The 27,979-nt window shown below is 43.0% G+C and overlaps 1 protein-coding gene across 2 annotated transcripts in view; it reads left to right on the top strand.

The window, feature by feature from the left end:
- Nucleotides 1-27,979, top strand: part of SLC24A2 (solute carrier family 24 member 2) — a 219,830-nt gene that overhangs the window by 161,078 nt on the left and 30,773 nt on the right. Inside the window, exons 4-6 of one of the 2 annotated variants that reach the window (XM_069474238.1) lie at nucleotides 6,018-6,068; nucleotides 23,008-23,106; nucleotides 26,421-26,539. In XM_069474238.1, the coding sequence (XP_069330339.1) occupies nucleotides 6,018-6,068; nucleotides 23,008-23,106; nucleotides 26,421-26,539 (269 nt within the window). The remainder of the gene's footprint in view (nucleotides 1-6,017; nucleotides 6,069-23,007; nucleotides 23,107-26,420; nucleotides 26,540-27,979) is intronic. The other variant, XM_069474239.1, reaches the window with a different exon arrangement.

The raw sequence follows: 27,979 nt of genomic DNA, 5'->3' as shown, positions 1-27,979 counted from the left end.
CATAGGGAGGTTCAGCGTCTGGTGAGGGCCTACTCTCTGCTTCCCAGATGGGGCTTTGAATGCTGCATCCTCCAGAGAAGAGGAATGTTGTGTCCTCACGTGGCAGAAGCACAGGAGAGAGAGAACCCACTCCTGCAGCCCTTTTCGTAGCAGCATTAGTCTATTCAGGGAGGCTCCCAAAAAAGCCAAACACCTCCCAGAACTGTTGCATTGGGAATTAAGTTTCCAACACATAAATTTTGGGGGACACATTCAAACCATAGTAATTACCTACAAGTTCAGCCATTTACCTTTATTTGCGAAGTTCCTGCCTTGCTTCCAAAAGCCTAGTGAGAAGTTTTAACCTCATAAAACAAACAGAAGTACTCATTAACATAGATCTGGAAGATTCAGATGTGAAAAGAATTCCACAGGGCAAAATTATCTTGGTTAACACCTCATGTTATGACATATATGTGTACCACATGTTGAGTACTACTGTGCCCAGGCAAACCTATACACATTTCAGAGCCTCTTAGGGAGGTTTAACACATGAACATCTATCCCCCACAGAATGTTAGGCAGAACTTCTGCAATGAGTCAGTACTTTGAAAGCTTTTTTGAGTGAGATTTAGAATTTGAAAGTTAAAATATGCCTTTCATTCTGACTTGAGTAAGAAGTGAGAATTCGTTGTTTCCTCATTTAACCTCCTTTTCTTAAGGTTTTTTTTAAAATTAAAAACAATACTTGCACTGGCATAAACATTTGCTATAAAAGAATAATGACCAAAGAAAGCCTTTTAATGGAAAGCCATTAATTTTGGTAGTCTATGTATCATTTTTTGAGGTGAAATCAAACAAAAAGCTTAATATCAGGCTGTATTAGAAGACATCTTTTAACTCGAAATTCTTGGGGGTTTTTTTGATGAAATTTTTTCATGCATAAAGACAGGAGAAAAAGATAGCGTGCTATGTTAACCCAGATATCCTGCAAGAAACTTAAAAATTGTATAAATCTACAAAAATAAGTGCCATGTCTGTAGAGATTAGGGTAGGAAATTACAAATACTCAAGCCTCATACTACCCGTTTACAAAACTTTAAAACACTTTTACCCTCTAATAAAAATAAATTCACAGATTTAAAAAAAAATTTTTTATGCCTTCACCTTCAGGATAAATTGTTAATATTGCAAAACATGGTTCTGGAAGTTAGCCAAGGAAGCCTTTGCCAGATGGAAACTTTTTCTTTTGACAGTTTTCCTTGTATTGAAGGTAAGAAGTGTAGGGGGGGTTTGTTGACTTGCACATGTCAAGTATAGATTGATGCCCACCTACAGAGATAATTAGAGTTTGAATAGGATTTGACTACCTTGTGCTGGGGTGACTTAGATGTTCAGGATGGACCTTTGGCATATGACAAAGAGAGGTATTGACTAAAGATGTTTGTACCACCCTAATGCAAAGTGCTTTATAGACATTTCTCATCTGATCCTCCAGAAACCCTCCTGAAAATAAGTATTAATTGCTCTTGTCCCCATTTTACAGAAGAAGAGACTGAGGCTCAGAAAGGGCCACACAGCTCATAAACAGTTAGAGCCAAGTTTTGAATTAGCTGTCTGCTCTGCCTCACTCAGAAGCCCTCTTAACCTAGATAGTGATGCGGTATCAACAGTCAAGAAGCCACGGACGTCAGTGGCAGATTTCCTGATTTCAGCAAGTTCAGGGAAGTTCAACAAATCAAAGCATCCTGAACCTCACCATCATTTGGGAGCTGTGCATTTGTGTTCTTTATTTAAGAAATGTGAGGAGAGCACATGATATGAGAAGAACACAGTTTCAGGTTCTATTGGGAGAGATCTAAAGAGAAATAGGGTCTCTGTCTCCAACGGATAGACAGCCTAGTTGGAGAGACAGGCTCATATGCAAATACTAGAAGGAAAAGCATCTAGGTTTCAAGCTGGAATGCTGGCAATCAGATAAATGAAGTGTCCACTTTCTACATCCAACTCCCGTGGTTGTGGTCTATGTTTTGATTCCACATAGATCTGACAACAGAAAAGTAGGATTGATGAAGAGGTCTTGTTTAAATACTGACCCTGACATTATAGAATATCTTTTGTTGTTGCACAATGAATGCCTATTTAAAAGCTCTATAAGTAGTGTTGAACTTGTTTTAACAAACCTGCAGAAAATACCGAGTTCTCTAAATGCCTGCTTTGTGTCCCATGGGTTGTCCTTCATTCTTCTTTGTGGCTCTTCCCACTATTGATTGCTTAGTGTGTGTCAGTATCTCGTTACCCTTCACCACCACTTTATGGGTACAATTATCATCCCTCTTTACAACTGGAGCTCAGAGAGGTGAAGCAACTCGTTCAAAGTCACACAGCTATTAAGTGGCAGATCTTGGGTCCAGATTTACACCCCTGACTGCAAAGCCCATAATCTTAACTCCTGTGCACTACTGAAAATAATCCTTTCATGGGTGTGATACAATCCAGTATTCGTACACATTTCCTTGACAGGTATTAGACAACTTTACCAAGAAACGATTGTTTGTATTAAGAAAGCTTTAATTTTTAGATCTTCACAAACAAGTCAAACCAATACAAAAAAAAAATGCTAGCTCTTTGATTGAAAAAAATTAATACGTTTATCATTTTTCCCATCAGCTAACACTTAAATGTTTGTTCTCATCGATTTCTCTACTTCTGTTTTTCATTCTAATAAAATGAACACTACATAGATGCTTCTATTGACTTTCTGTTTTATATGACAGAATTTTGAGGTCTCAAATGTGTGAAGTCATTTTCCTGTGGCTCCCACCTCGGGGATTCGTGGGAAAAGGGTTGAGAATGCCAAAGGCCTCAAAAGTGAAACTGAGAAAGGCAATGTTGCAAAGAGAAATCTGTGTTCATGTACTTCTCAAGAAAGGAGATTAGGAGCTCAAAATGCTAGTTCTTATTCACAGATTCTTTGAGACTGAAGACAAGACCCTCACTTTGATTGTATCAGTCATGGAGTATGGAGAAGAATGCAGAGGTACCTTAAAGCCAGGTAGTGAGATGTATGGCATGACTGGGAGGAAGTGGGCAAAGGAACAATGAAAGGTACAATCTCCCTGGAGACCCAGGAGCTTGGACAGCGGTGGCCACAGCTGTCCAAATGGCCTGAAAGCACATGTGGTTCCCTGGATGGGCAGTATTCATGATCAGATTACAGGCTCATATCAAACACCAACCACTGGGTTCTGGAATTTTCTCTCAGGCTGTGTGGCCCTCTTAGAGAAATGTTATAGAGGAGAGGCACCAGGTGGTACCTAGAATGACATTCACAGGTGACACATCATTCTTCCAATCCTAGCTGCCTCTCGCTCAGTTAATACAGTGAACACTGCTAGCTGGTGTTACCCAATAGGCCCTTGAACTCTCTTACTTCCTCCCTCCCATCCCCAAATCTAATCTTGGATTAGCCCCAGCTTGAATCCTAATCCAGTTATGTTAAAGGTGCTTTGATGATTAATTATAGGGAGGGTGCTGATTGGAAGCCTTGTTCCCATGCAGGTGAGTTTTTGTCCGTGCCTTCCAGGTCCTCTCAGCCAGATTAGGTCCAGGCAAGCTGTCAACAGACAGTGGCTGACACCGCTTTCCATGAGGCGTCAGGGGCTGTAGGACCCCAGCCAGGTGCATGATGAGCTCTGGCCTACGTGTGCATGTTGTGTCCGTCCTAGTAGCATGTCATTCCTCTTCCTGCACCTCCCGAGGCCCTGATTTGGGGAGGACTTCCTGGCTCCTGGAGCTGCTGCTGAGCTCACCATCTCTCCAGCCCACTGCGGTCAGTGTTAGACTGTGTTCTAACAGGCCGGTTTCCTTCTCCACCCTCTTCGGTCTTTTCTTAAGCTGCAAACATGGGTCCTTTGGCAGATACCGTTTCCTTCCATGCCTTCCTTTCTGTGCTTTGAGTTGCCACGTCACCTGTTGTTATTCAGCTTTACCTTCTCTTCCACCATCATCAGCCTCATTTTTGGTATGTTCTGTACAGTTCTTGTCCCTCTGTCCCACTCATCATCCAGGAAAGCAGCTAAGAAAGGATCTAGACGTTGCCACAGTGGCAAGAATCTGTGACAGTTCCAATTCCGACCGTGTAAAAATAAAGTGATAATTAAACAATATGATTGTATTTATTTATTTTTACCTGGTTCCACAAGAGATGAGGTTAAGAATAATATCATCTGCCACCAGCAGATGTTTGAAAGTTGGGACTGATGCATGAAGACAGGTGCGTGCGTACAGAGGTGTGCATCTATTAAGGCGGATCCATACCAATGCAGTGGGGCTCTTCACTGTGTACAGTATGGTCTGCATCCAACATTGCAAACACAGAGCCACCCACACTCTGTTTCCTGAGCCAATGATGGAGAATGCCAGCTGCTTACTCTGCTGCTTACCCAGGGAAGGACGAAAGGTCACAAATCAATTAGTTAGCTGAAATGATTTATCAACTTACTGCAAGATTACACACACACACAAACATGCATATTATGTGGGAAGCCACCATGAACATGTGTTTGATGCTTATGAAGGCATTGAGACCATTTAAGAATTCCAAGCTTGTGCAAAATCAAATATATGATAGACTATCATTCTTAAAATACCAGGAAAAAATAGATTCCGCTGATGGCAGTCTCCAAGAGTCATGAAAAAATTTTTCTTGTTATTTACACAACATTCAATTTCTTATTAATGCACCTGCATCTTTTGCAATGTGTCTAACAAAATCCAGAATAGGAAGGTTTTTGCAGAAACATAAAGATGAGGTGATATTTCTCCCCAACACATAATTTTGTATTAAAGCAGCTGTAGGTAAAACTTTAGGCATTTGGAAAAATATATAGGGAATGTCTAATATAAATGTAAAATAAGAGACTGTTTATTATTGTGTATTAAGCTAGATCCTTCATCTTGCATACAAAACCCATTAATTACAAGTTGATTCATGTGCGATTCCCAGCAGCTGCCCAGGTTAATGGGCCGTGGACACATTCTGCAGAATCACAGGAATATCTCTTGAGTCTAATTAATTTCTTGAGGTTTACTGGGAGAGTGTTGTTATGACCAGGAAAGATATTTTTAACCTGTTCACAATGTTGCCTAAAACAATCAGGAATTTTCATATGAACAAAAATAAAAGTTTCTATTTTAAAACTAAAATAAGAAAACTCGCACCAGCTCACGTTCTGCCAGTGGTTTCCGTTACAGAGGAGTCTGCGGGGTGGTCTGCACACAGTGGAAGAGCTGCTGGTCTTCCCTCCTCCTCCTGCTGTTTACACAGCAGCAGGTGAAGCTGTGGTCGCAGAGTAGTGGCTAATCTGTCACCTGTCTGAGCCAGGTGGTCTTCTCTGGGCACACGCCTCCCCCTTCCTCCCAGAGCACTCTGCACCTTCAACAGCTCTCCCCAGCGGGCTGCTCGGTGGCATTCGGTGTCTTCTGTCTAAAGTACAAGTTGAAAAGTGAAAGTGAAGTTTAGAACCTGTTTTCTTCATTTTGGGTTTTCCCAGGTAGCCTTCCTTATTTTCTAGGAAGTGGTTCTGTTGGAGAAAAGCTGTGAAATGAACTTCTGGAACTGCTGTTCCATCCAAGGAATGACAGCTTCTGCAAGCTTCTGTGGGCCTGGACATCAGCCTTGTCCAGTGCCTTTCTCTTGGAGTGTCACTCTCTAAAAATTATAGGATTAGGCTAGGCCTGGGGTGAAGTTATCTTTGCCGAGTATTCTGTTTCGTCGGATGTTAAAATAACTGTGTCCTATTCTGTAATGCAGGGCACATCCTACCCCCAGGAGAATAATATATTTTAAGTGATTTCTGAAAATGGGCTGTGAGAGCTGTCTGCCACATGGGCCATGTTTGCACATCTCCATATAGTTAACGATTGCGGAATTTGACAGTATAACTCTGAATCTGATTAATTAAAAATGTGTAAAAACAAAGTTCTTGCATTATAGCTCGTTCCTTATCTTTGTGTCTTTTACTGTGATGTTGTAGAACTTGGATCATATGGAAAACTAAAATATTATGACACAATGACTGAAGAAGGTAAGAATGATTTCAGAATTGTATGCATTGGCTTTTTTTCTTTTTTCATTTATAGTGTCTGTTGCTTGCCCATTTTTTAAAATTTTTTTCCACTTTGCATGACTTCAGTGACATTGTGTGATTTTTTTTTTATTCTTTTTGCATTTTTGTCTAGTTTTTGCCATTGTGTTTATTTGGAATTGGAGACGTGCAATACCATGGGTAATCATGTTATCCCATTCAAACAATCCAAACCATCTTAATTTTGTAACACACTCAGAGAAATGGTGTCAGTAATATAAACACAAGTAAACACCCACTGTGCCAGCATTATTCCCTCCACATGCTCACAACAGCCACAGAAAAATCTATCCAACACTCTTCTAACATGTCCTTAATTTCAGCGGGGGATGTATGTTCTGGTGACTTTCTGATGCAAAGGCATGAGAGATCTGAATTCCTATCCCCAAACCAGCTAGAGTCCTGACTCTGCTGCAAAGGGCTGTAGGCTCATGTCCTCAGCCACAAAGTCCCCATTGAATAAGAGCATTACTCTGAGAGGCCAGGACCACCATTCCAGCCATGGAATTTGTCTACATTGGGGTTCCCACTCTATGAGGTTGAGCGTGTCATTTTAACCATTTTCCCTGAGGAGAGATTTATTTAAAATGTATTTATTAATGAATTCCAGGTACTATCCCAGAACACAGCCTTGTCCCGGGCAGAATCTCTTTTCTGATTTAGGTTTGCCATGGAACAGCAATTTGAAAATTTGGAATTCTTTTAAAGGGAGCTATCCTATTGCCCTATCTTTTATTTCACCCCACACACATCTCCACCTTTTGAATAAAATATAATATTTGTAAGTTATAAAAAAAACATTTAAGGTTTTTACATGATTTTTACACTGATACTGACAAGAAATCGAAAGAAGTACCCTAGTAGGGGAATCAGCTAATTTATCCTTCAACGTGAGAGAGAAACTCCCAAATGTGTTGCATATCTTGCTTTCAGCTTCCAGTATTTCTAAGTTGCCTTAGCTTGCCAAAGACCTCCTAGTTGCTTTGCATGCACGCAGTGGAACATCTAACAGCCCTGGGTAAAGGAAACCCCTTCTCAGCCCCTCCCCACTTTAACACCTGGGCCCTTCTCTATTGCCAGCCCTGTGCTTTAAATTAACCACTGTGGTGTTTCTGGAGGCAGCAGGCCACTAGTATTATAGGATCTCAGCCTGGGCCCTTCCGACAACTCGGGGGAATGCAGACCCTTGGCAATGAGAGGCCAAGGGTAGAAAGCTACACATAGGAATATGTGAAAGAGCAATCTGTACCTTCAAGGAAAGCTCGTGTCCCCACTGTTATTTTATTCATGGCCTGGGTGGTGGGTTTGTTAGCTTCCGCCTGACCTGTCACGACCCTTCACTTTATCTCTTTTCTGCATTCTGTCCCTTGCCTTCACCTTCGACTTCCCACTGCTGGTGCACCTCTGTCTCCCTGCCACCTCAATTGCCCTTTTCACCCTTCCTCTCTTCTTCCCCTCCCTCTTTTCACAGCTATGTGAGCAAATGCTGCCCAAGCACTCCCTTTCTTTCCTCCCTATACCAGACAATTCAAGATTACAAGATGCAAAATTCTACTTCCAATCTGATGATATCACTTGATAACGCCTAGGCTTTTGAAACAGGGAAACAAAGTCAAAATAATGTCTGGAATTGAGAACCATGGCCAGACTATCAGATTGTGTTTGGGGGCCCTCATGGGTCACCTTTGACTTTCTTTATCCTTCTCTGGGCTTTCCCATCACCTCACACATATCCCCTTGTGTCCATTCTTAGCCGAAAATTATCCCCATTACAGTAACAGCTAACAGTAGTTAAGGCAGCATTTTAAAAGGGTGTTCTATGAAATACTAGTTACATAGGATGTCACTAGGAATTTTCCAACAACCAGAAGGAAAAAAAAAGAACAAGGAAACAAGGCTGATTTCATAGGGAATAAGTGGGAGGGCTTCTGAATTAAGATAAATTGGTTCTTTACCATGTCACTTCTTGGAGGCTTCGATATGCTGCCATGCACTGCAGCACATAGTAAGTTGTTAGGAGGGATAGAGCAGCATCTCCCAGACTTTCTTATATGGAACCTCTCGTGAAACCCTTGTGGAAATACTGGTTAAGGTTAATCTTTCATCTGGAATAGGAACCTCGGAAAGATTACAAAGTCTTCTAAACACATAGAGATGCCTCTTAGGTACTAGGCAAAAGGACGTTTTGGAACAGAGGCTCCCCATCCAGACACCTTAAATCACATCCTGCAGCAGCTGCCGCCACAACAAGCTAGATCTGGCTTAAACCTAATCCTGGGATTCCATCTAGAAGACTCAAAGCCAGCTCAGTATCCTCAGACCCACTAGTGGCAGTCACGCATGACCTCTTCAAATTCTCAAAGGCCTCTCCCCTCCCACTGGAAAATGATAATAATAACTGTGATTTATGTCACTTCCATGTTGTACAATTTAAGGAAGTGCAATAAAGACCAAGATGTTTGGGGCAATAACTGTGGACTAGCTAGCCTTTGGGAAATACCCCACTCCATTTAAGCACTCTCACAAATTTAGAGTTGTGGCTAGCCCCTGAGCAGGGCTTTATTGTGACTGCCCATGTGACAAGTCATTATTTATAAATGTTTCCAAAGAATCCTCTAGATGTTGTGTGAGGTCAGCTACTTGCAATGAAGCCTGAGTTTTGTTTTTTCCCCTACATGGATGAAATGGAAAGATGCATTATATATGCCACCCCATACCCAAAGAGGAATTGAGTGATGATTTCTAAATATAGACAACTATCCTACACATATTCAGTCCATTATTTTTAAGCACCTACTGTATTCAAGTTATTCTGCTAGGTGCTTTGGGGAAATCAGATTAAAAGGTGGGCAGTTTGTCCCTGTGGAACTTATAGACCAGGGGGAGACATAACACACAGCAATCACTGAGGCACCAGGAAGAAAGTGGTAAGCACCGCAGGTGTTCAGAGAGGATGGCAGACTATAGGGGAGGAGAGATTGCTTTCAGTTGGGGGATAGGGGATTGGAGGAGAAGGTAATCTTTGAACTGGGCCCTAAAGAATCAGTAATTATGGGGTAAATCAGGGAAGGAGGTTGACAAGGACCAACCTACTAGGCTAAGAAAGGGATGAAAGGATGGGTGCACACTGACATTTACTGGGTGCCTCCTACCTGCTGGATGCAGTGCTGTGGGCTTTATATATCCTGTATGATCTAACCCTCATAATGATCACACAAGGTAGATTTTATTGAAGATGAGAAAACCAAGGCTCAGAGAAGTATTTTATTAGATGAGGAAACTGAAAGAAGCAAAGCCATTTGCTCCGGGACTCAGAGGTGCTAAGTTGTGATGTGGGCCCTGAACTCAGGTCTGTGTCCCCCCAGAGTCCCACCCTGTGCAAGGTGCATAGAGGAACGGGGCAGTTTGAATTGGATGCAGTGTACGGAGTGGGAGGAAAGGCTGGATAGAGACCACTGACTAAGAACAAGGACATCACGGTGTGGGCGACAATGAGCTGTTGAAGAAAACATTTACCCTACTTGAACACTTTCCCATAAAAAGTTTGTTTCAATAAAAACAAAATATACTTACTCTCAGATACTGTACAAAATCATGATGTTGTCCAAACAGCCCTTTCCCTCCCTCCCTCCCTCCCTCAGGGGCCCTAGAACCTGCCCTAGAGCACACCCAACCTCCTCTCCCACCCCAAGCCAATCAAAATTGTATTCACTCATTCATTCATTATTCCACACATTCATCAACATCCAGTATGTACCAGGCGCTAGATGGAGGGCGGGGCCCATGGAGATTAAAGACAGTCCTCCTAAAGGACTGGTGACCTCGTGGGAGACACAGGCAGAGAGATACGTGGTGAGACGGGCAGACCCTAGGTGCTGGGGGAGCCCAGCAGAGGCATCTTGCTTTGCCTTGGGAAATGAGGGCAGGCAGAATCCATAAATCTTAACAGTAACTGAGCACCTGCTCTGTATGAGACATTTTGCTAGACCTGATAGATCAGTGAGCGTCACTCCTCCAGGGACTATATTTGTTTCTGTAACAAGACAGTTCTGGGGACACAAATGAATAACTGGGAGTGGTCTTTCGGTGACCTCACCCCACCCCATGCAAGGCCATCCCCTTATCTCTTTATGCGGTGATACCGCACGTTCTTGGAAGAGCAGTCTCCAACTTTTACTTAAAGTTAATAACCCACAGTTTATTTCTCATCTGCAGATACCCAAATTTCATACCATTCTCACTCTGGAAAATTCTCAATAAAGTGAACTTGGCTTCCTTCCTAAAACTACTCTAAATGAAAATATCAAAAGTTGATTCAAAAGACAGCAAATTTGTGTGAAGGAACAAATGAATTAAAAAGAGAAGAGGTCTTTCCACCAATGGCAGTATATAGAACTAGTAATTTTTGTTCTTTGGAGATAAACATTTCAAAGAGACATGTCAGTAGGTAGGTAGGTAGGTAGACAGACATCCTGGATAATATCTTGCAAAGAAGTGATGTACAAGGAGAGCTACCCACATTGTGTTGTCCTAAACTCATTGCCACTTAACTGAAGCCATTGCCAAAACAATTTCACCATCATTGAAAAAGTCAATCTTTGTTCATTTGTATAAGGAAAAAGGTAGAAAAGGTTGTGATATCAAGGGCAAAAATTACAATGACATTTTTCCCTAATTAAATTAACCCTACTGTTTCATGGCAACCAACAGCCTCTTTAGCAAGCTGAAAAACTAATAATGTCTTACAGGAATCATGGGATCCTAATTAGGTATGCGGCTCAGTTTTGAAAACCCGCATTATTTCAAAGAAACAAAAGCATCTTAAGGTCACATAGTCTAGCCAGTCATTTGATATTCTTAGTTGCAGTGAAATAGTACAGTTCTTTTTCAAAGAGAAATTGAATTTTGGAATTCCACTCAGCGGTGATTTATCCACTAAGATGTATTCACTAAAAATGTAATTTTAAAATAAGTCCTTTAGAGCCCAGATAGCCCAGTCAGTAGAGCATCAGACTTTTAAAATATGTCCTTGGTGTTATCTGTGGCCTTCATAGGACATTTTAATCCTTACTTGACTAGATGAGACTATGTTATATACACAGATATATCAGTCAGGATAGGGTCCACTGTATGTAGCAGAAAATCCATATCATCAGTGTCTTAAGATGAAAGTTTATTTTTCTTTCAAGTATAAGAAATCTAGATGCAGACAATACATGGAAGATATGGCAGCTCCACAATAATTCAAGACCCACACACCTTCCAACTTTCTGTTTTACCACCCTAGGATATGATTTTTCAACCTCAAAGACACCTCATGGTCCAAGATGGCTGCTGCTGGAGCTCCAGCCATCACATCTGTATTCCAGAAAGGAAGAAGTGTCAAAGTCATTTTCCCTAGATGTTTTACCTTCTTTTTAAGGATCCTCCTTTGAAGACTCTCTCAGTAAAATTAGCTCAAAATTTGGTCACATGACTACAGCTAGTTTAGAAAAATGTAGTTGGTTAAGCTGTGTGAATTGCTGTCCCCAGTAATTTAGGTATTATGTCATTAGGAAATGAAAACAAAGTAGATATTGGATAGGCAAGTTGCAGTCTCTCCACAACAGGAAAATTGCACTTTGATGTAACTGTATGTTGATGAGGAAAACTGAGAACAGAGCAAGCTATGTGAGGAAGATGGAGAGCTTGTGTTAAATTTGAGCCTCCCATGAGACATCCAAAGGGAGATGTTGAGAAAGTGGTAAGTGTGGGAGTCTGGAACTTGGAACAAAGGTCAGGAGGGGCAGCAGATATAAATTTGGGAGTCATAGAATATAGGTATTACTTAAAGCTAGAGAGCTGGATGACGATACCTGGCAGTTGATTGAGCTCTGGAGATTCCACATTTTAAAGCCTTGAAAGAAGGGGAGGCCCAGGAGAGGAGCTGGGTGGGAAGACAGCCAGGAGAGAAGAGTGGCCCAGAAGCCAAGTGAAGAACATGTTACAAAGGGAGGCAGTGAAAAGATGAAAGCATCCTTGAATTGACCAACGGGATCAAAGAATTGTTGTAATGGAAAGAGAAAAAAGAGTGAAGGACAGAAAGTAAGACGGTTCAAATCAAGATTTTGGAAGTGATGCAGTTACTGCTAGTGGTGAGGTCTGGGGACTGACCGCAGAGGTGGGTGGATGAGGTGCTGGAGGAAGGGAGCTGGGAGCAGGTAAAGGCAAGAAGGAGCCAGTTGTTGCGGAGCTCACCTGCGTAAAGTCACCCCAGATGGCACAGTTGGCGACAGGAGCAATGGTGGAGCTGGTTTCTACAAACTTCAGGAACGAAGGGAGGGACACAAGGAAGTCAGTTGGGGCAGAGGTGGTGGAATTATTGGCTTGTGCCTCCCAGGAGTGAGGCAAAATGGTCTAGAAGTAGTGAGGAGAGGGGAATGGAGTGTGGGGCATTTGGAGGGACAAGCAGCTGCCACTTTCAAGGGCTACAGGGGAAAAGGGCCTTCAGGAAACAACTGAGTCTGAGTTGGAGCAAGAAGGCAAAGAGTATTCAGAGGAAAGGTTAAGGATCTAGGAGATTTACTGATGGCGGGGGTTGGAGATTAAGTCGGGTCAGGGTTGTTCAGAGCCATATGAGGTAAGGGTGGGGATGCTTGATGGATGACCTGGAAGCTCTGCTGAAGTGAACAAGGATGGAACATACAGTTAGGGAACAACCGAACAATGTTTTACAAGTTCTTACTAGAGCTTCTTTCTTGGAATTGGTCCCATGGGCAGTTTGCAGTGATAAAATAGATTCTGTCTTACCAGGAGAGGAGAGCTTTGGGGATCCTCTTAAGTTAGCTAGGGGTGGCGTCATGGTTGGGGAAGCAGATTGGCCTTCCTCAGTTCAGGGAGAGAGTTCAGCTCAGCATAGGAAGACCTTTCTATGCACATGTCCAGAGACGGAATGGCTTGCCTCAGAAGGGAGTGGGTCCCCTTCTCTGGAGAAGCCAGGGAAGCCTCCATCAGGAGAGTGTTCAGATAATGGATAGTTTGATGCTACTTCCAGTCCCATGCCCAAGACTCTGTCCTGTGCCTTTTACTAAGTGTAATGGCAGACACTTGTTTGTAGTCTGTTTAAACCCTCTGAAAACTTGACCTTGCATTTGGTTAAACCATCACCAAGATTGTGGTAGGTAGGTTCCTAGACCATGGCATAGAAAATAAAAAGCATGTGTAATTATTTGATCCAGTCCATAGCCAAACTCTTCATTAATGTGGTCAAATGCAGCACATAATACATTAGATAGTTCCTGTGGAATACACCTTTAAAAGAATGAAAAAAATCATATTCCCTTTTAGATACAAATCCAAACTTTTACCACAGTAGATATTTTAAATCGTAATTTAATTTTAGCTATTTTTATTATAAAAATATTACATGCATACAGAGGTAAAAAGCAAATACTACATGAGGAAAGAAAAAACAATCAGAGCGAGTTTCCCTTATGCCACAGATTCCATTCATTCCCTAGAGCTAACCACTTTTATTAGTTTTTTTGACATATTCTCTTTTTTCCCCATACACTGTTCTAACCTGGCTTTTGTTATTAATTCTATCTTGGAGATCTTTCCATCAGCACACTTAGACTTCCCTTATCCTTTTTAACAGCTGCACAGATTTCATTGCGTAGCTGTTCCATGGTGGGTTCAACCAATCCCCTGTTGATGAACATTTACTATGTTTTCATTTTTTATTTATTTAGTTATTATAACAGTGTTACATGAACACCCTCTTTGCCCTTATAGTAAACTCTACGTAGCAGAAGATATACACATACAAAATAAATTCCTGAAAATAGAAATACCAAATCCAAAAGTATACACATTTCAGATTTTGGAGGATATTACCAAGTTACCCTCAGAAGTGATTGCACCAATTTACGCTTCCACTGACAGTGAATGAGAGAGCCTCAAACAACAAACTTAAATGTCCTTTGAAGAAAGATTCAAATTGACTTCATTACAAAGCAGATAAGCCTTTGTGATGTAACTACCTTCTAATTTACTTGTTTTAGAAACCTCAATTTTTATTTTATTTTACATTCCTTTTTTTTGAGACAGAGTCTCACTCAGTTGCCCTGGCTAGAGTGCCCTGGCATCAGCCTAGCTCACAGCAACCTCAAACTCCTGGGCTCAAGAAATCCTCCTGCCTCAGCCTCCCAAGTAGCTGGGACTACAGGCATGCGCCACCATGCCCAGCTAATTTTTTCTATATATATTTTTAGTTGTCCATATAATTTCTTTCTATTTTTAGTAGAGACGGGGTCTCGCTCTTGCTCAGGCTGGTCTCGAACTCCTGAGCTCAAACGATCCTCCTGCCTCGGCCTCCCAGAGTGCTAGGATTACAGGCGTGAGCCACCGGGCCCAGCCTAGAAACCTGAATTTTTACCAAAGTTGAGCTAAAGCCAGGGTGCAGTTATAATGGAAGTATTTGTCCTCTCTAAATTAAATGACAAGGCTATTCTTCTACACAGAATATCCAATTTCTTCCACAGCATGTGCCCTTCTTACCTCGAGACCATTGATATTCCTACAGAAAGTCTGAGAGGCACACTGCGAGTTAACTTTCTACCTTTCAATTTCCAAAGCAGGGAGCCCCAGTTGTGCACAGACACCATTTCCAATATCGTGTTATGTTTCATTCATTCCAAGTTTGTGGTTTAACTCATTCAGTCCAACCTTCCATAACCAGAGGGTTTTCCTGGGCACTTGAACAGATGCTCTCTGAAAGGTTGGGCCTTATCCAAAAAAATAAATGTATTAAATTCACCAGTTATTAACACATTACTGCTTCAGAGATGTATTCTTACAAGCATCTCCCTGGGGCTGGATCTTAGGAAGACAGCAGCCTAGTCAGCGTGCATAACCAGACTAACCAACTAGTAACTGGCATCAGCTCTGTCACAAAGACCAAACCAGCTGTGTGGGTAAAGCCACAGTCTTCCTGAAAACCAGGACCAAGGAATTCTTCTACTTAGAATACATCCCACTTTTCAAACTTCATTGCATCTTATTTTCATGATCTAAACTGTCAGCAGTAAAAGCAGAAAGATTGGACTTGGCAAGTAAAGGCAGATTTTGCCACATTGCATATGTAGAAGGTGTTAAATGGCAGCAGAAGGCAAATTGTGGATGCTTCTTTTTGTCTGTTTCTGACATCCCTTGAGATGAAAATGCTAAGTTGCCTTCATCAGTCAAACTTGAACATTGTTATTATAAATTAATAATATAATTCTTCCACACTCATGAAGCTTTCTCTTTAAAAAAAAAAAAAAAAAAAAAGTGGGAGTCTGTTCTACCAGGAGGCTGGCATGTTCAATTAGTCATGTTAAGTTTCTCTTTTGATTAAATCTGAAATGAGCGAATCATCTCATTTTAGTCATGGGCCTCCAAGACTTTAGTTAAGGACTCTCAGCATGCGCTGGTTCTTCTGTTGCAAACCCACATTTCAAATGAAATTTGCAGGTACCTGATTACAATGTAATGTTGAAGATTAAAAAAAAATAGAAACTAGGAACTCAATTAAGTGACAATTCATAGACACATGAAATCTAGGTGACAGAAGATGATATATATACACAAAATAGTAGCTGCTACAGCATAAATGTTAGCGAAATCTAAAATCTTCCACTTTAAATCAAGGTAAATAACTGAGTAATATATAGGCTTTTCAAAAGAAAGAACTATTTTGTTAGATTCTGGTTTTTTATATGTAGGTCATAATCTTTCACTGCTTATTTATTGAGCACCTACTATTTTCCAGGTGCTGTGAACAAATCAAAATTCTCCCCAAATTAATAGATTATTGTCACAACCCATTTGCAGAAAGGTATACCCAAGATATGGCTTCACCAAACTGACTCTGAAGAGAACTTTTATCCCCATCAGGAAGTAGTTGGGTTAAATGCTGGCAGGTCTTGGGACACGAGGCCTGCCTTTTTAGTAAAGTGATTCTTTATTCATTTATCTCTTAGATATCCACAGGGTTCAGGGCATGGGAACAAAACGAAGATATTTAAAGCTTCTGTCTGGCAGGCCCTACCTGGCTCAGAACTCCAAATCTGAGAATCAGACAAACCCCTTTGAGAATTTCTTTATGTGAGCTATTTGTATCTGAGTATATAAGATAGAAATGTTCAGAAAATTAAGTTCCTAAAACAATAAAGCAGGCGACCTAAAATGATAAAGAACTTAAGCTCTCAGGCAGCGTCAGCCTCAGCCAAGGTCAGGAAGTTGGCCCTTTTCCTGAAACATCGTATTCTGTAGTCTGATACCTGCTGCAAGGGTTTTGGGTTGTAAAAATACTAATTTTGTCTGGACTTGATTAGATTAAACTTAAAAAAAAAAAGAGGCAAAATAGATAAACATTAACTATATAATATAAACGCTATTAGACTTTAGGAACTTGACCACAGCATTAACTAAGCAGAGGGTCTGGCGAGTTTCCCGCCATGTGCTTCCGGGCTTTGCCTCTGTCTCTGCAGGGTGCGTGCAGAGAAACCATCTGGTTGGATCTTGAGTTAGGACTTGATGAATGAGGAGCAGCTTCATAAGGAAGGAGGAGCCAGGGCCCCGCTCTCCCCGCCCTGCTCTCTGCAGTGCTCACCCAACTCCTCTTCCATCGAAAAGGCATCTTTCCACACGTACCTTGTTGGGCCCGGAAATGTGAGAAGGGGGACAATGGATGTGGCCCTGTGCCTTCCACCTCTGGAGTATGAACACCTAGTGTACCCCATGTTCTACTATTTACCTCAAGAATGTTCCTAGGGTCCATGGATGGGAGCCAAGGGCTTGGGAGGTCCTAAAGGAATTTACTTTGAGTCATTGGCCAACAGGAAGCATATTAGAGGGTTGTAACCTCAGCTACTTGCCTAGAAACCATGAATGGAAGGATTTGTTAAGCACTACTGAGTGCTGGAGATACAGCAGTGGGCAAAACCAAGGAGGTAGCTGGGTTAAATGCTGGCAGGTCTTGAAAATCCCTGCCCTCGTGGGGCTTGTCTACTGCCCATGGAAAGCAACAAGTAGTGAGCAGCAATGACGATACATCATAGCAGCCAGTGAGAACAGTTTAGAGACAGTAAGCCTGGGATAGGAGATGCTGCAGAGAGAAGCTGCAGGTGTAAATAGGCCGCTCAGAGAAGCCCCAGTGAAAAGGCGACAGGTGAACAAGTGGTTGAAAGAGGTGAGAGAGTGAGCCCCGTGGATCTCTGGAGGAAGAACATTCCAGGGAGAGGGACCAGCCAATGTCATGGCCCAGAGGTGAGGTCATACACAGTGTTTGCAAATAAGGGCAAAGAGGACAGCGTGGCCGGAGCAGAGTGAGCGAGGAGAGGGGTAGGGGTCAGGGTGAGCCTCCTTGGATAGAATCTTACAGGACATTGTAAGGACTTGGCTGTCACTTCGACCTGGGAGCCGCTGCAGGATTTTGCGAGCAGAGAGTGGCATGATCTGACTTACTGATCTCTAAGGATGCTGGGATGAGCCCAGCCTAGGGGACAGAGAGGTAAGGGTAGAAGCAGGAGACTCACACCAGCGGAATTCTTCCCATGTGACTTGATGCTGGGGGGAAACATCCCTGGAGATGAAAATGTTGAGTTGGGGCAGGGATTTGGGGGCAGAGAAAAGTGATCAGATTCTGAAATGTTTTGAAAATAGAGACGCCAGATCTGCTGATGGATGGCATGTGGGGTGTGTGAGAGAGAGAGGAGCCCCCCAGCCACAGTCGCTCTGTCTCAAGCCTTCTCAGACCGGGGGTGGCCTCTCTGCCTGGATAAACAGGAGGGAAGTTCAGGTGCCCTCTTGCTTTTAAGCTACCTGCCAAGCCATAAACATCAGAGAAAGACACAGGAAAGGCAGAACTGAAAACACAAAAATAGATTTTAAAAGACTATATTCAAGTTTTTCCTGCCATTTTATCTTTTTCTTTTCTTCCCCCAAACCATGATCTGTTCACTCAGGTATGTGTGGCCTCTCTCTTTGCATCCATATATCTCTTTTGTCCTGGCTTTTCTGTGTTCCAGATGCTCAGAACGTTCTGTAGCAGTCAGGAGCTAATCTGATCTCCAACCTGAAGGGCTCCATTTGTCAGCCTGCCTATTACAGGCGTGGTGGGAAAGATGTGAAAGAATTTCCAAGGGTTTGTTTTAATTAAGGAACAGCAGAACAGACGCAAAATCCATGTCTTTTGAGTGAACAGACCCGCCAAAGGTTATTTTTTGATGCAGCATGGAGCTTCTGTTTTATGTCACAATGATTTGGTCAAGGATTTTGATGGCTGGTTGTTTTTCGAAATTCACAGAGGCCCTTATGCTTGGACCTGTGCCTTCCACACTTCCCTACCACCCCCTCAACACGCACTCCTCTGAGGACACTCAGCTGGCACTCTTTTGCACATTTCAGACCAAGCTGAGCTATATTGAAATTGTGTACTAGGTTTTGACGTAGGTGCCTCACGATTTGAGAAGAGTTTGCTATTTCTGAGATTTTTTAACCATACAAATATCTATAGCTATATAAAAATACAACACTTCCAGGGTTTAAACCACAAGAGAGTATATTTTTTAAGGTCGCCTTAAAACATGTTAAAAATAACTCCTTCACTTACCTTGAAAAGTACTCAAAAATATCATGATTCTTTGTCACCAGGCACAAAGTTACACAATTGTTTCTTAGATCCGTCTCTCTATACCACCTTTATGACAATATAGAATCTGTGCCTAAAATAGCTGAGCAATCCCTTTACCACCAAGGTCTGCACCTGAGGCAGCTAAGCATCAATTCCACTTTAAATATCTACCCTATTTTCAGTAATTTATGGGAAGAATTTTCTGTCATTCACTTCCATAATAATAGCAACCCTTTCTGAATAACAATTCCTAACGCTTGCTGTATGTCAGAGACCATCTAAACACGTGATGTGTATTAACCCATTGGACCTTCTAAAGACTACCTGAGCTGGGTGTTCTTCTGATCCCCAGCTTACAAATTTTGAGCCTGAGATGCAGAGGGGTTAAGAACTTAGTGCATCATGAGGTTTTGAGGCAACCCAGATGGATTGTGCAGCAGCGGTAGTTCCTTGGCCTGCATTCTGTCCTTACAGGTGATGCGAGAAAGCGAACCATCATCTTCCCATTTTAAGATTGTAAAGGTATTAATGTTTAAAACACAGGAGGCCAGCTCCATCACCTTGATCTTCTCAATTGCAGAAAGATGTAAAATGATCGTTTTTCTAATCGGTTTTGGAGGATGCACCGACTCCTGAGCACCAATCCAACCAGGTCCTGATGCTTAAACTCCTGGGTCCAGATGTGGCTGATTTTCCAATCCTGCCAGTGTGGATTGAGAAAAGAGGAAATGGCAATCATCCTCCTACAGCAACTCAGGGCCATGTCACCCTTGCCCCTGAGATTTTGTTTGTTTCTCCTTTTCCTCTTATTTACAAGTTCTTCCAGTGCCGTGCACTGTGATAAGCCCTTTACACATATTTTCTCGTGCAAGCCTTGCATTTAACTCATGGGCCAATGCCACTGCAGTCCCTATTTAGCAGGAGGGGAAACTGAAACTCAGAAACATTTGGCAACTTACCAAAAATCGCCTAGCAGAGCCAGTGAAAGAGCTAAGGCTTAAACTCAGATCTACCCACCTCTCAATCCCATCCACTCAGCCACAACACTGTGCTGTTCCCAACACACGCCCTCTGCTTGGTATTCTTTCTAGCTGTGGCCTAGGGGTGAGCAGGTCCTGAAGGTGCCATGTCTGCCTACTCCCAGGCACAGAGGGTCACTTTGAAAGTCACAGGTTCTGTGCTGGCTTCTGCCCCAGGTCCCTCGTGCCCACTCTTATCCTGTTAGCCTCATTCTCATAGCATTTCTCAAAAGGTGCCCTGTGGTGACCCCAGGGGTGTCGGATGGGCTGGAATGAGCATGCCTTGCTTTGTCAGGTTTTGCCCCACCTCCCCGAAAGAGCCCACATTTGTGCTGAATTCTGAAGATGGGCCCTCAACTGCTGCCTTTCTAGAAACTAATCTTTAAGGGAAAATCCCACTAGGCTATGGAACGGCCATTGTTAGCGTTTAGAATGCAGAATGCTTGCCGGGTCACCTGGAACAAAGAATGGCCGGGGAAGAAGCTGGATAAAAAAGTTGAGGAAGTCCATAAAGATGGTTCCCCAACTAGCCTCAGCTGCTTTGCCTTGTGCCCCTATGGCCAGACCCCAAGAGAAAACAAACAGTGCCAATCCCTCCTACTTTTCAACAGTATGGAAAATCTGAGGTGCTGCTGCAGTAGGAAAACTAGTAACATGCAGTCTAGAAGACCCACGTTAGCCTGCAAAATACTTGAGAACCTACAAAAATCCCAATTCCAGAGTCATTTCCTACCTTGTTCTCTTCTCTTGGAGATTTTGAGAAAACCGGCCCATGAGTGACAGTGGCCAACACTTTTCTGAAAGATGCTTCCTAGCAGAGGGAATGGCTGGCTGTCCTCTTACACACTTTGGGGTCCGTTTTATTAACATTTCTCTCTGGCACACATCTAAGCTCTGAAAAGATTCTTATAACCACAGACAATATGTGATTAGCTGGTTTCTATCAAATATTTTCTCTGCCATGATTCATGACTTTAGGACAGTATTTGAATTAGATTACTATTCCAGGTTTTATTTCTACAGGCTTATTTGTTTCCTCTTCTGAATGCTTTCCTGCTTTATTATTATATTTATATATAATTTTAAAATAGCGAAGATTGATCGTCTCTATTTCACAGAGCTGCAGGATGTTCTAAGTTCACAGACTCACCCTGAGCCCACAGTGAAAGGGTTTGATGAGTAGACGCATCATCCCCAGTAAAGTTTCAGAACCTCTTTTTTCCTCCTCTGGGCCAAAAAGCACATGATTTGAGGACTTTTTGGAGTTGTCTTCCACAAGAAGTAACTCTTCTTTAGACTTAAGTCTCAGAGCGCTGAAGATCACTTTTATTATCTGTTTACCTAGTTCTCAAGGAAGCCTAGATCTGACAGCCAGGAAAGTGTGTTGCCTCCGCACAGCCTGGGCAAGCTCCAGACAATCACAGCCCCCTGCCTGCTTCCTCCTTCCTTGTGTCCCTTCTTTTTCTCTCTTCCTTTTCTTTACTTTCTTGCTCTCATTTACCACCTCCTTTGCCGAGTCCCCAGGCTTTCTTCCTTCCCCTTTTTTCTTCCCAGAGTTTCCCTTGAAGATGAAGTAGAAATAAGCAAATTGAAACTGCCTTCCAGGATGGTGACCCTAACACTGACCACCACCATCGCCCAAGTATGGAATCGTGCCCATCACCTCCTCCTCCTTTCTCATTCCTTAGGAAGCCCAAGCCACATACTGACCTCCTTTGCTCTGTGTAAGCTTTCCCTTCCTGCTCCCTTTGAGACTGTGTCGTGTGGTGGACACTCATTGCCTAGACTAAGGTACTAGCGTCCTTGGGGTTGCCTTTGTGGTCGCAAGTGTCTAGGCTAATGACTAATGGAGCTGTGAGCAGAAAGGGCTCTATCCTGTCACCTTCCCCGTTGGAGTCAACTGGCCCGACTCTAGTTTACAGGTTCTGTCACTCCCAGCCTGTTGCACAAGCCACCACTGTGACCACACGCCATGATTCCTTTCCGTGGTGGGGCTGGGCAGTGGGTGCCAACCTGTCATATCCCATCCCAGGAGGAGAGACTCCCCAGGAGAAACGTTTTGGTTTGATTTGGTTCTATCCAGCACAGAATGAGTTCCCTGTTAATATGCTGCAAGGGAAAGCAGCCAACACAAAATCACTAGTGGGGAAATGGTAGGGGTTGTGGTGTTTTGAGGGACTCATCATATCTGAATCTAGGCAATAATCAGTCAGTTTAAAATCAGAATCTTTTGTACTTTGAATGCTCCCAAGGAAGAAAATCAAGGATTAAAAATGAAAGAGAAATGTGCTGTGTTTCCCTAATCTCTACACTTTTGCCTGCTTTTTTCTGTGCTTGTTGCATGCATTTGCCCATTAATTATGTCAATAATGAAGAAGAAATGAAGCCTTACACTTGTGGTACAGCTGTTAAAACGATTGCATTGAGAATGTATTTTTCCCAGCACCTTCCTGAAGCGTCTCATCACTGACGTTCCTTGCTGTGCTCAGTTGATCCTTCTGTGCCCCAAATCCTCAAATGGAATCAGTTGTCTCCTTGATGCTTTAATTGCAGCTGACTCAGCTGATCTGAAAAGCTGTGATGCATGTTCCTGACTTGTTTAGAAACTGCAGTGTTAATTATGATACAGGTTGAGTATCCCTTATCCAAAATGCTTGCGACCAGAAGTTGTTTGAGATTTTGGATTCTCAGATTAGGGATACCCAACCTGTAAATGTTTAAAAACCGAAATCAAATTAAAGGACCCCTGGGCTTGGCTTTCCTTCCCAGCCCATTATCAAAATCCAACCTTGGATGAGCGTTTAGTTTCAGAGAAATGGCTGTGCCTGCAGAGCAGCTCTTTAAACCTGTTCTGTATCTCTGCAGTTGGGGAAGCTTTAGTGATGCTTGGCGCTTTCATTTATTTTGTGAGCCACTGGGAGGGGAGAGGAGGGAAGAGGTCCAAGTCAAACCTTTCATCTATGGTCCAGCAGCTTGAGGTCCTCAGACAGAGAATCGGGCTGAAGAATCCCCAAAGGTAAGAAAGTCCCCATCACTGCAGGTCACAGGGCATCTGGGTTGGACAGAATGGAGTAGTCACTGCAATATGGCAGCATCACGAGGAAGCCACATGCCTGCTTTGCCAGCGCTTCGCCCTTTGCCACAAGGCTCTCTCTTTGTCTTCCTCCTCACTCTGTCTCCTTCCTGCCACTTTCTCTTGCTTCAGGGAGGTTCAGAGAAAAGGCGTCCATTCTCCACAAGATCGCCAAGAAGAAATGCCAGGTGGATGAGAACGAGAGGCAGAATGGGGCTGCCAATCACGTGGGTGAGTGCAGGGACACTTCTGTCCCATGCCTTTCCGGGGGGCCAGGGATCAGAGGGGAGCAGAAAGGCAGGACCTACCGTGGCTACCCCTGACTCGGTACAGACACAGACTCCTGCAGCTCATCCCTTCCCTGGAGGACAGAAAATGAGTCCCTGTTCCTAGAGTGGGCACACGGCATGAATGGACACAGTATGTCACCAGTAACTCTAGGGGGGAGTCTAAGACGAGTAAAATGATTCTCTGAGGAGCCTAAAGTAAACCAGCACCTAAACAGGCATCTCCATTCAAGAGTAGAAAGTCACTTTATTTCAGGAATTCCACATAAACAGGACACACAGAAACACACACACACGCCATTTAATGTTTAACCAAAGGTGAGAGTCCCCCTTCTGTAATTCTTGGCTGGTAACCAGATTTTATACCGATGACATTGCTTACAGAGTCCCTTGGAGATAATGCCGCCTTTCCTTTCCTAAGAATTCAGCGATATCAGCCCAGGTCTCTTTTGGCTGACTTTTTCAGAGCTCCTATGTGACCAGATTGTGACATTCAGGCATCTTATTTTAACTTGGAACATGATGTTCCTTCTCTCCTGTCTGTAGCTATAATATAATTCTCTAATTCTAAATTCAAACTAAATTTAACCTGATCTGGATCTATGCTATAAACGAAGCTATTACCCAAGTAACTAAAATTATCTGCAGACAAAATTCAACAGTTTTGCACTCAAAATACATGACACTCCATAGAAGAATTTCTGCCTCTCCTGTTATCTTGACTTCTAGCTCAGGGAAAATTCTTGGCCAAGAAACAATCAAGATTCAATTGGGTATGAAAAGAAAAACTGGAAGTCAGCTAAAATGTTAACAATAGTTACTTCTTGAACTATTGAAATATATAATTCATAATCAGGATTCATATTTTTTTCTCTACTCCTTTATGCTTTTGTGAACTTGGACAAAGTTTTTAGAATGAGCATATTCTGCTCTTGTATTACAAAAATGTAAAGCCACACCAGGAAATTCTATTGCGCAGGTTAAGTTCTGCTTGTGATATTTAGGTTCAATGACACAAGCTATTTTTTCTGCTGCACTTGTTGATTGCTCTTTTGTACAATAAGATAGCTTGGAGTAAAAGACTTAGATTTCTGGGTTCAGTCCCAATCTTCTTTCTAATGATTGGCTGACCTTAGATTTGGATTTAATCTTTTAGGAGGAGGTAGGACACTAACTCCAAGTACCCTTCTAATGTTGGGTCTCTGAAAGACTTTGCAACTAGAAAATAATCTCTGTCTAAAATCTATGCTTTTTAGAATAAGTTCAAGATTTATTTTCATACTTCTTTGGTGATGAGACCTCCGCTTGCTGTGTGAAGCCCTCCGTAAGCTAAGATGGGCCCACTCGGGTTAGACATTATGCCTGGAAGGTAGTTACTTCTCATCTGTTCATGTCTGTTCTTGAAACATCTTAACTCTCTTTTGGTACCCAGTATCCTCTGTTTCTAGGGTCAAGTTTAGCCATTGCAGACTGATCCTAAGGTTGTACCATTTCAGCCAATAGACTCCTCCAAAAACAATTTTAATATTCCCCAAGGTACCTACCATTTTTTAGTTTAAATAACTATATCAAGCAGACTAGGATAAACTAGCATAGCCACATGCAGCAGAATATCCCATACATATCACTGTCACTGCAAAAAACTTGGAAAGATAAAATAAATTTGAGTTTCTATAGCTTTTCATATTTAAATCTATTTATGCCCCTGTATTCCACAACTAAATATATATATAAATAAACATAAACATTTCCCTATGATTTCCAAAATTTGGCTGCTTCAAACCCAACAATTTTATATAACTCTCAAATTATTTTCCTAAGCACCAGGGATAGAAATGTCTGTGCTTCTGAAGTTGCTAGAGGGAAAAAAAAACATATTTTCCTACTTTATGAGCAGCCTGATACTGCTCGTCTCTGACGCTGATGAACATTCTGATATTCCCAGCAGCCCTGGCCGTGCACCGCAGCTGCCTTTGCCCCAAAATCCAGGAATTGACCCAGCACGGCCAGAGTGTGTGTTTTCAGTAGGACCCTTTTTATTTCCCTCCCCCTAGTCCCAGCAGACCTCAGGGGTGCCCGAGCGCTGACCACCTGCAGGTGCTCCTCTCAGTTTTGGAACAAAAATCTTCTAGTAGAAGGCAGGCACCATAATAAGGATCCAAAGAGTTTATGTTTTTTGCTTGTTTGCTCTACACCAGGCACTGTGCTAAGGGCTTATATGCATTTTCTCATTTAATCTTTACCAAAGTACCCTTTGAGCGTACCGTTGTTGTTAGTATGGTAGTAGCAATAGTAGCAGTAGTAGTATTGTTATCATCACCCCAATTTTACAGATGAGGAAACTGAATCTCAGAGAGGTTGAGTCACTTGCCAAGGGTCACACAGCACAAGTTGTAGAGCCAGAGTATGAACCCAGGCCTGTCCGATTCCCAGTGGTACAGTCTCAGTGCTTAGTCACTGCCCCAGAGTCACTTCTCAACTCTCAGAGGAAAACTTGAATCTGGACTTGCTGACCTTTGGCTTCCCTCTAGTCAAATGTTCTCTCTTATTCAGGAATGGCACAGACTTTGACCTCTATTACTTGTCCAGCTTCCCTTTGCCTTTCCTGCAATAGGACACTCAGGTGTAGAATATGCTAAGTAGCGTTCTCCAGGCATTTTGAGAAAAGCCAGGTTCCCACGCCTGCCCTCCCCATGGCCACCTGGGCACTGGAAGAGTTTCCATTCACAGAGCCTGAGACGATTAGTGCTAAAAGCAAAGGGCCTTGGAGGTCAACAAGCTGAACTCCCTCATTTCATAGACAAAGTTCTCAAAACCCAGAGGAAGGAGGGCACTTGTGTAAGAGGACTGCCGGATGGTGGCAGTCAAGTCTAGGACCTTGAAGCCCTCGCCAGTACCGTTTGCAGAGAGCAGTAGGAAAGAACAGATCCTACTGTAAGAAGGTAGCTGAGGGGTGTGGTCCCGGGGACAATGTTGTGTAGATTGGGTATGGGTGGGGATTTTTAAATGTCTGAGTTCGTGTTCTTAAGTGGCTAATTGGTAAAGTTGCCTAGACTAGAGCAAGGCACACTGCGGGAGCTGACAGGACACTCCAGGTAAGACATCATGCCAGAGTGGGAGGCCGGGGACCCTGTCACCCCTCAGACATCACTGCCCTCTCCTTTGGCCCAACATTATAGGCTGTTCTTTTCCATATGACTCTTTACCCTCATTGATTCCATTTGCTTTCTCTGTGTGTGTGTTAAAATTATGTCACAGAAAAAATCGAGCTCCCAAACAGCACCAGCACAGAAGTCGAAATGACACCACCCAGCGATGCTTCGGAACCCGTCCAAAATGGAAACCTCTCGCACAGCATTGAGGCTGCAGAAGTCCAGGTATGCCTTTCTGCCCTTGCTCTTCTGGGCTGCTGTTCTCATCGACGTCCTAGCGCAGCAGCACAGACCCTGTATTCTCCTGGGAAGCCCCAGCTCCCAGCTGGCTTGACACCAGGTCTCATTCACCCCTGTGTGTATTTCCCGGTGCCAGCCCAAGGCCCCACGTGCGCCAAGCTCTACATGTATGGAATGGATACATGTATCCTCTAAGCCACCGTTTCTCAGGGGGACAGTGGAAGACTTGTGCATCAGAATCTCCTGGGGACAAACATGCAGATCCCTGGGCCATATCCGGACCTGAGGGAAGCAGCACCCAGGAAGTAGCATTTTTAATTAGCTTCCCTGGTGATTTTTTTAACATATGATAAAGTTTGACAGCTGCTGCAGTCTAGTCCTTTCTCTGTGTCTCTAAGGTTGGGGTTAAATAATAAAGCAACCGCAGCCACCTCAGTGAGACTCTTTGGCCTTCCCTGTCCCTGTAGGTGAAATGAACACTCTCTGACCCAACCCAGCTGAGCTGTTCGACCTAGTAATCATAACACCTACTATGTGCCACAGATTTGGTACTGGGCACTTTACATATGTTTATCACCTTTAAACCTCGCAGCTGAAGGTATAGGCATCAGTATCTCCATTTGACATATGAGGAAGCTGGAGCTCAGTGAGATGAAGCAGTTAATGGGGATTTCCCAGCTTGTAGGGAGTAAACCTGAGACTGGATCTCAGGGCTCTCTTAATTAAGCGCCTGTGCTATTTCCACCACTGCCTCTAGACCACAGTTGCTCAAAAAGTAGGCAGAACTTCTGCTGTTGCTTATTAGATTTCTGGATCTCATCCTGATCGAGTGAATCAGAATTTCTAAGGCATGGAGCCCCAAGCTTGCATTTTAATCAGTTATTTTACAACTTGCATTTTAATGAGGTCAGTGCTTCTCACACTCTAATGAGCTTACAAATTCTCCAGGGGGCGGTGGAGGCGAGGGTCATGTTAAAATTCAGATTCTGATTTGCCAGGTCTTCAGTGGGGCCCAGAGTCTGACGTTCTAATGAACACCCCAGTGATATTATTAATGCTGTGGTCTGAGGAGCACACTTTCATAGCCCTGCCCTAAAGTGTGAAACGCACTCTTTAGACAGAACTTTCCCAATGGGCTGAAAAGTTACCCAGTGCTCACAACTAGAAACCAGACTGCAGCCAAGACCCAGCACTCTCTCCTTTATACCAAGAAATACTCTTCAATAAAAGGGCTGCTGTCCTTCTTAGGGGGAAAAACATGCCAATTATTGCCTGTTTCCCTTATTCGTTTTTCTAAGAAAGTTTCTTTATTTAAAGGAAAGGACAAGGAGACTGCTGCTCCTTCTGCCCCCGTCTCCTGCGCCTTCTAGGCTCCTCACCCTCCTGCCCAGAGCCCTGTGGTCCCTCCACATCAGCTCAAGGGTG

This window comes from Eulemur rufifrons, chromosome 7 (assembly GCF_041146395.1).
Source record: "Eulemur rufifrons isolate Redbay chromosome 7, OSU_ERuf_1, whole genome shotgun sequence".
NCBI lineage: Eukaryota > Metazoa > Chordata > Mammalia > Primates > Lemuridae > Eulemur > Eulemur rufifrons.
This window is presented reverse-complemented; position numbering and strand designations above follow the sequence as displayed.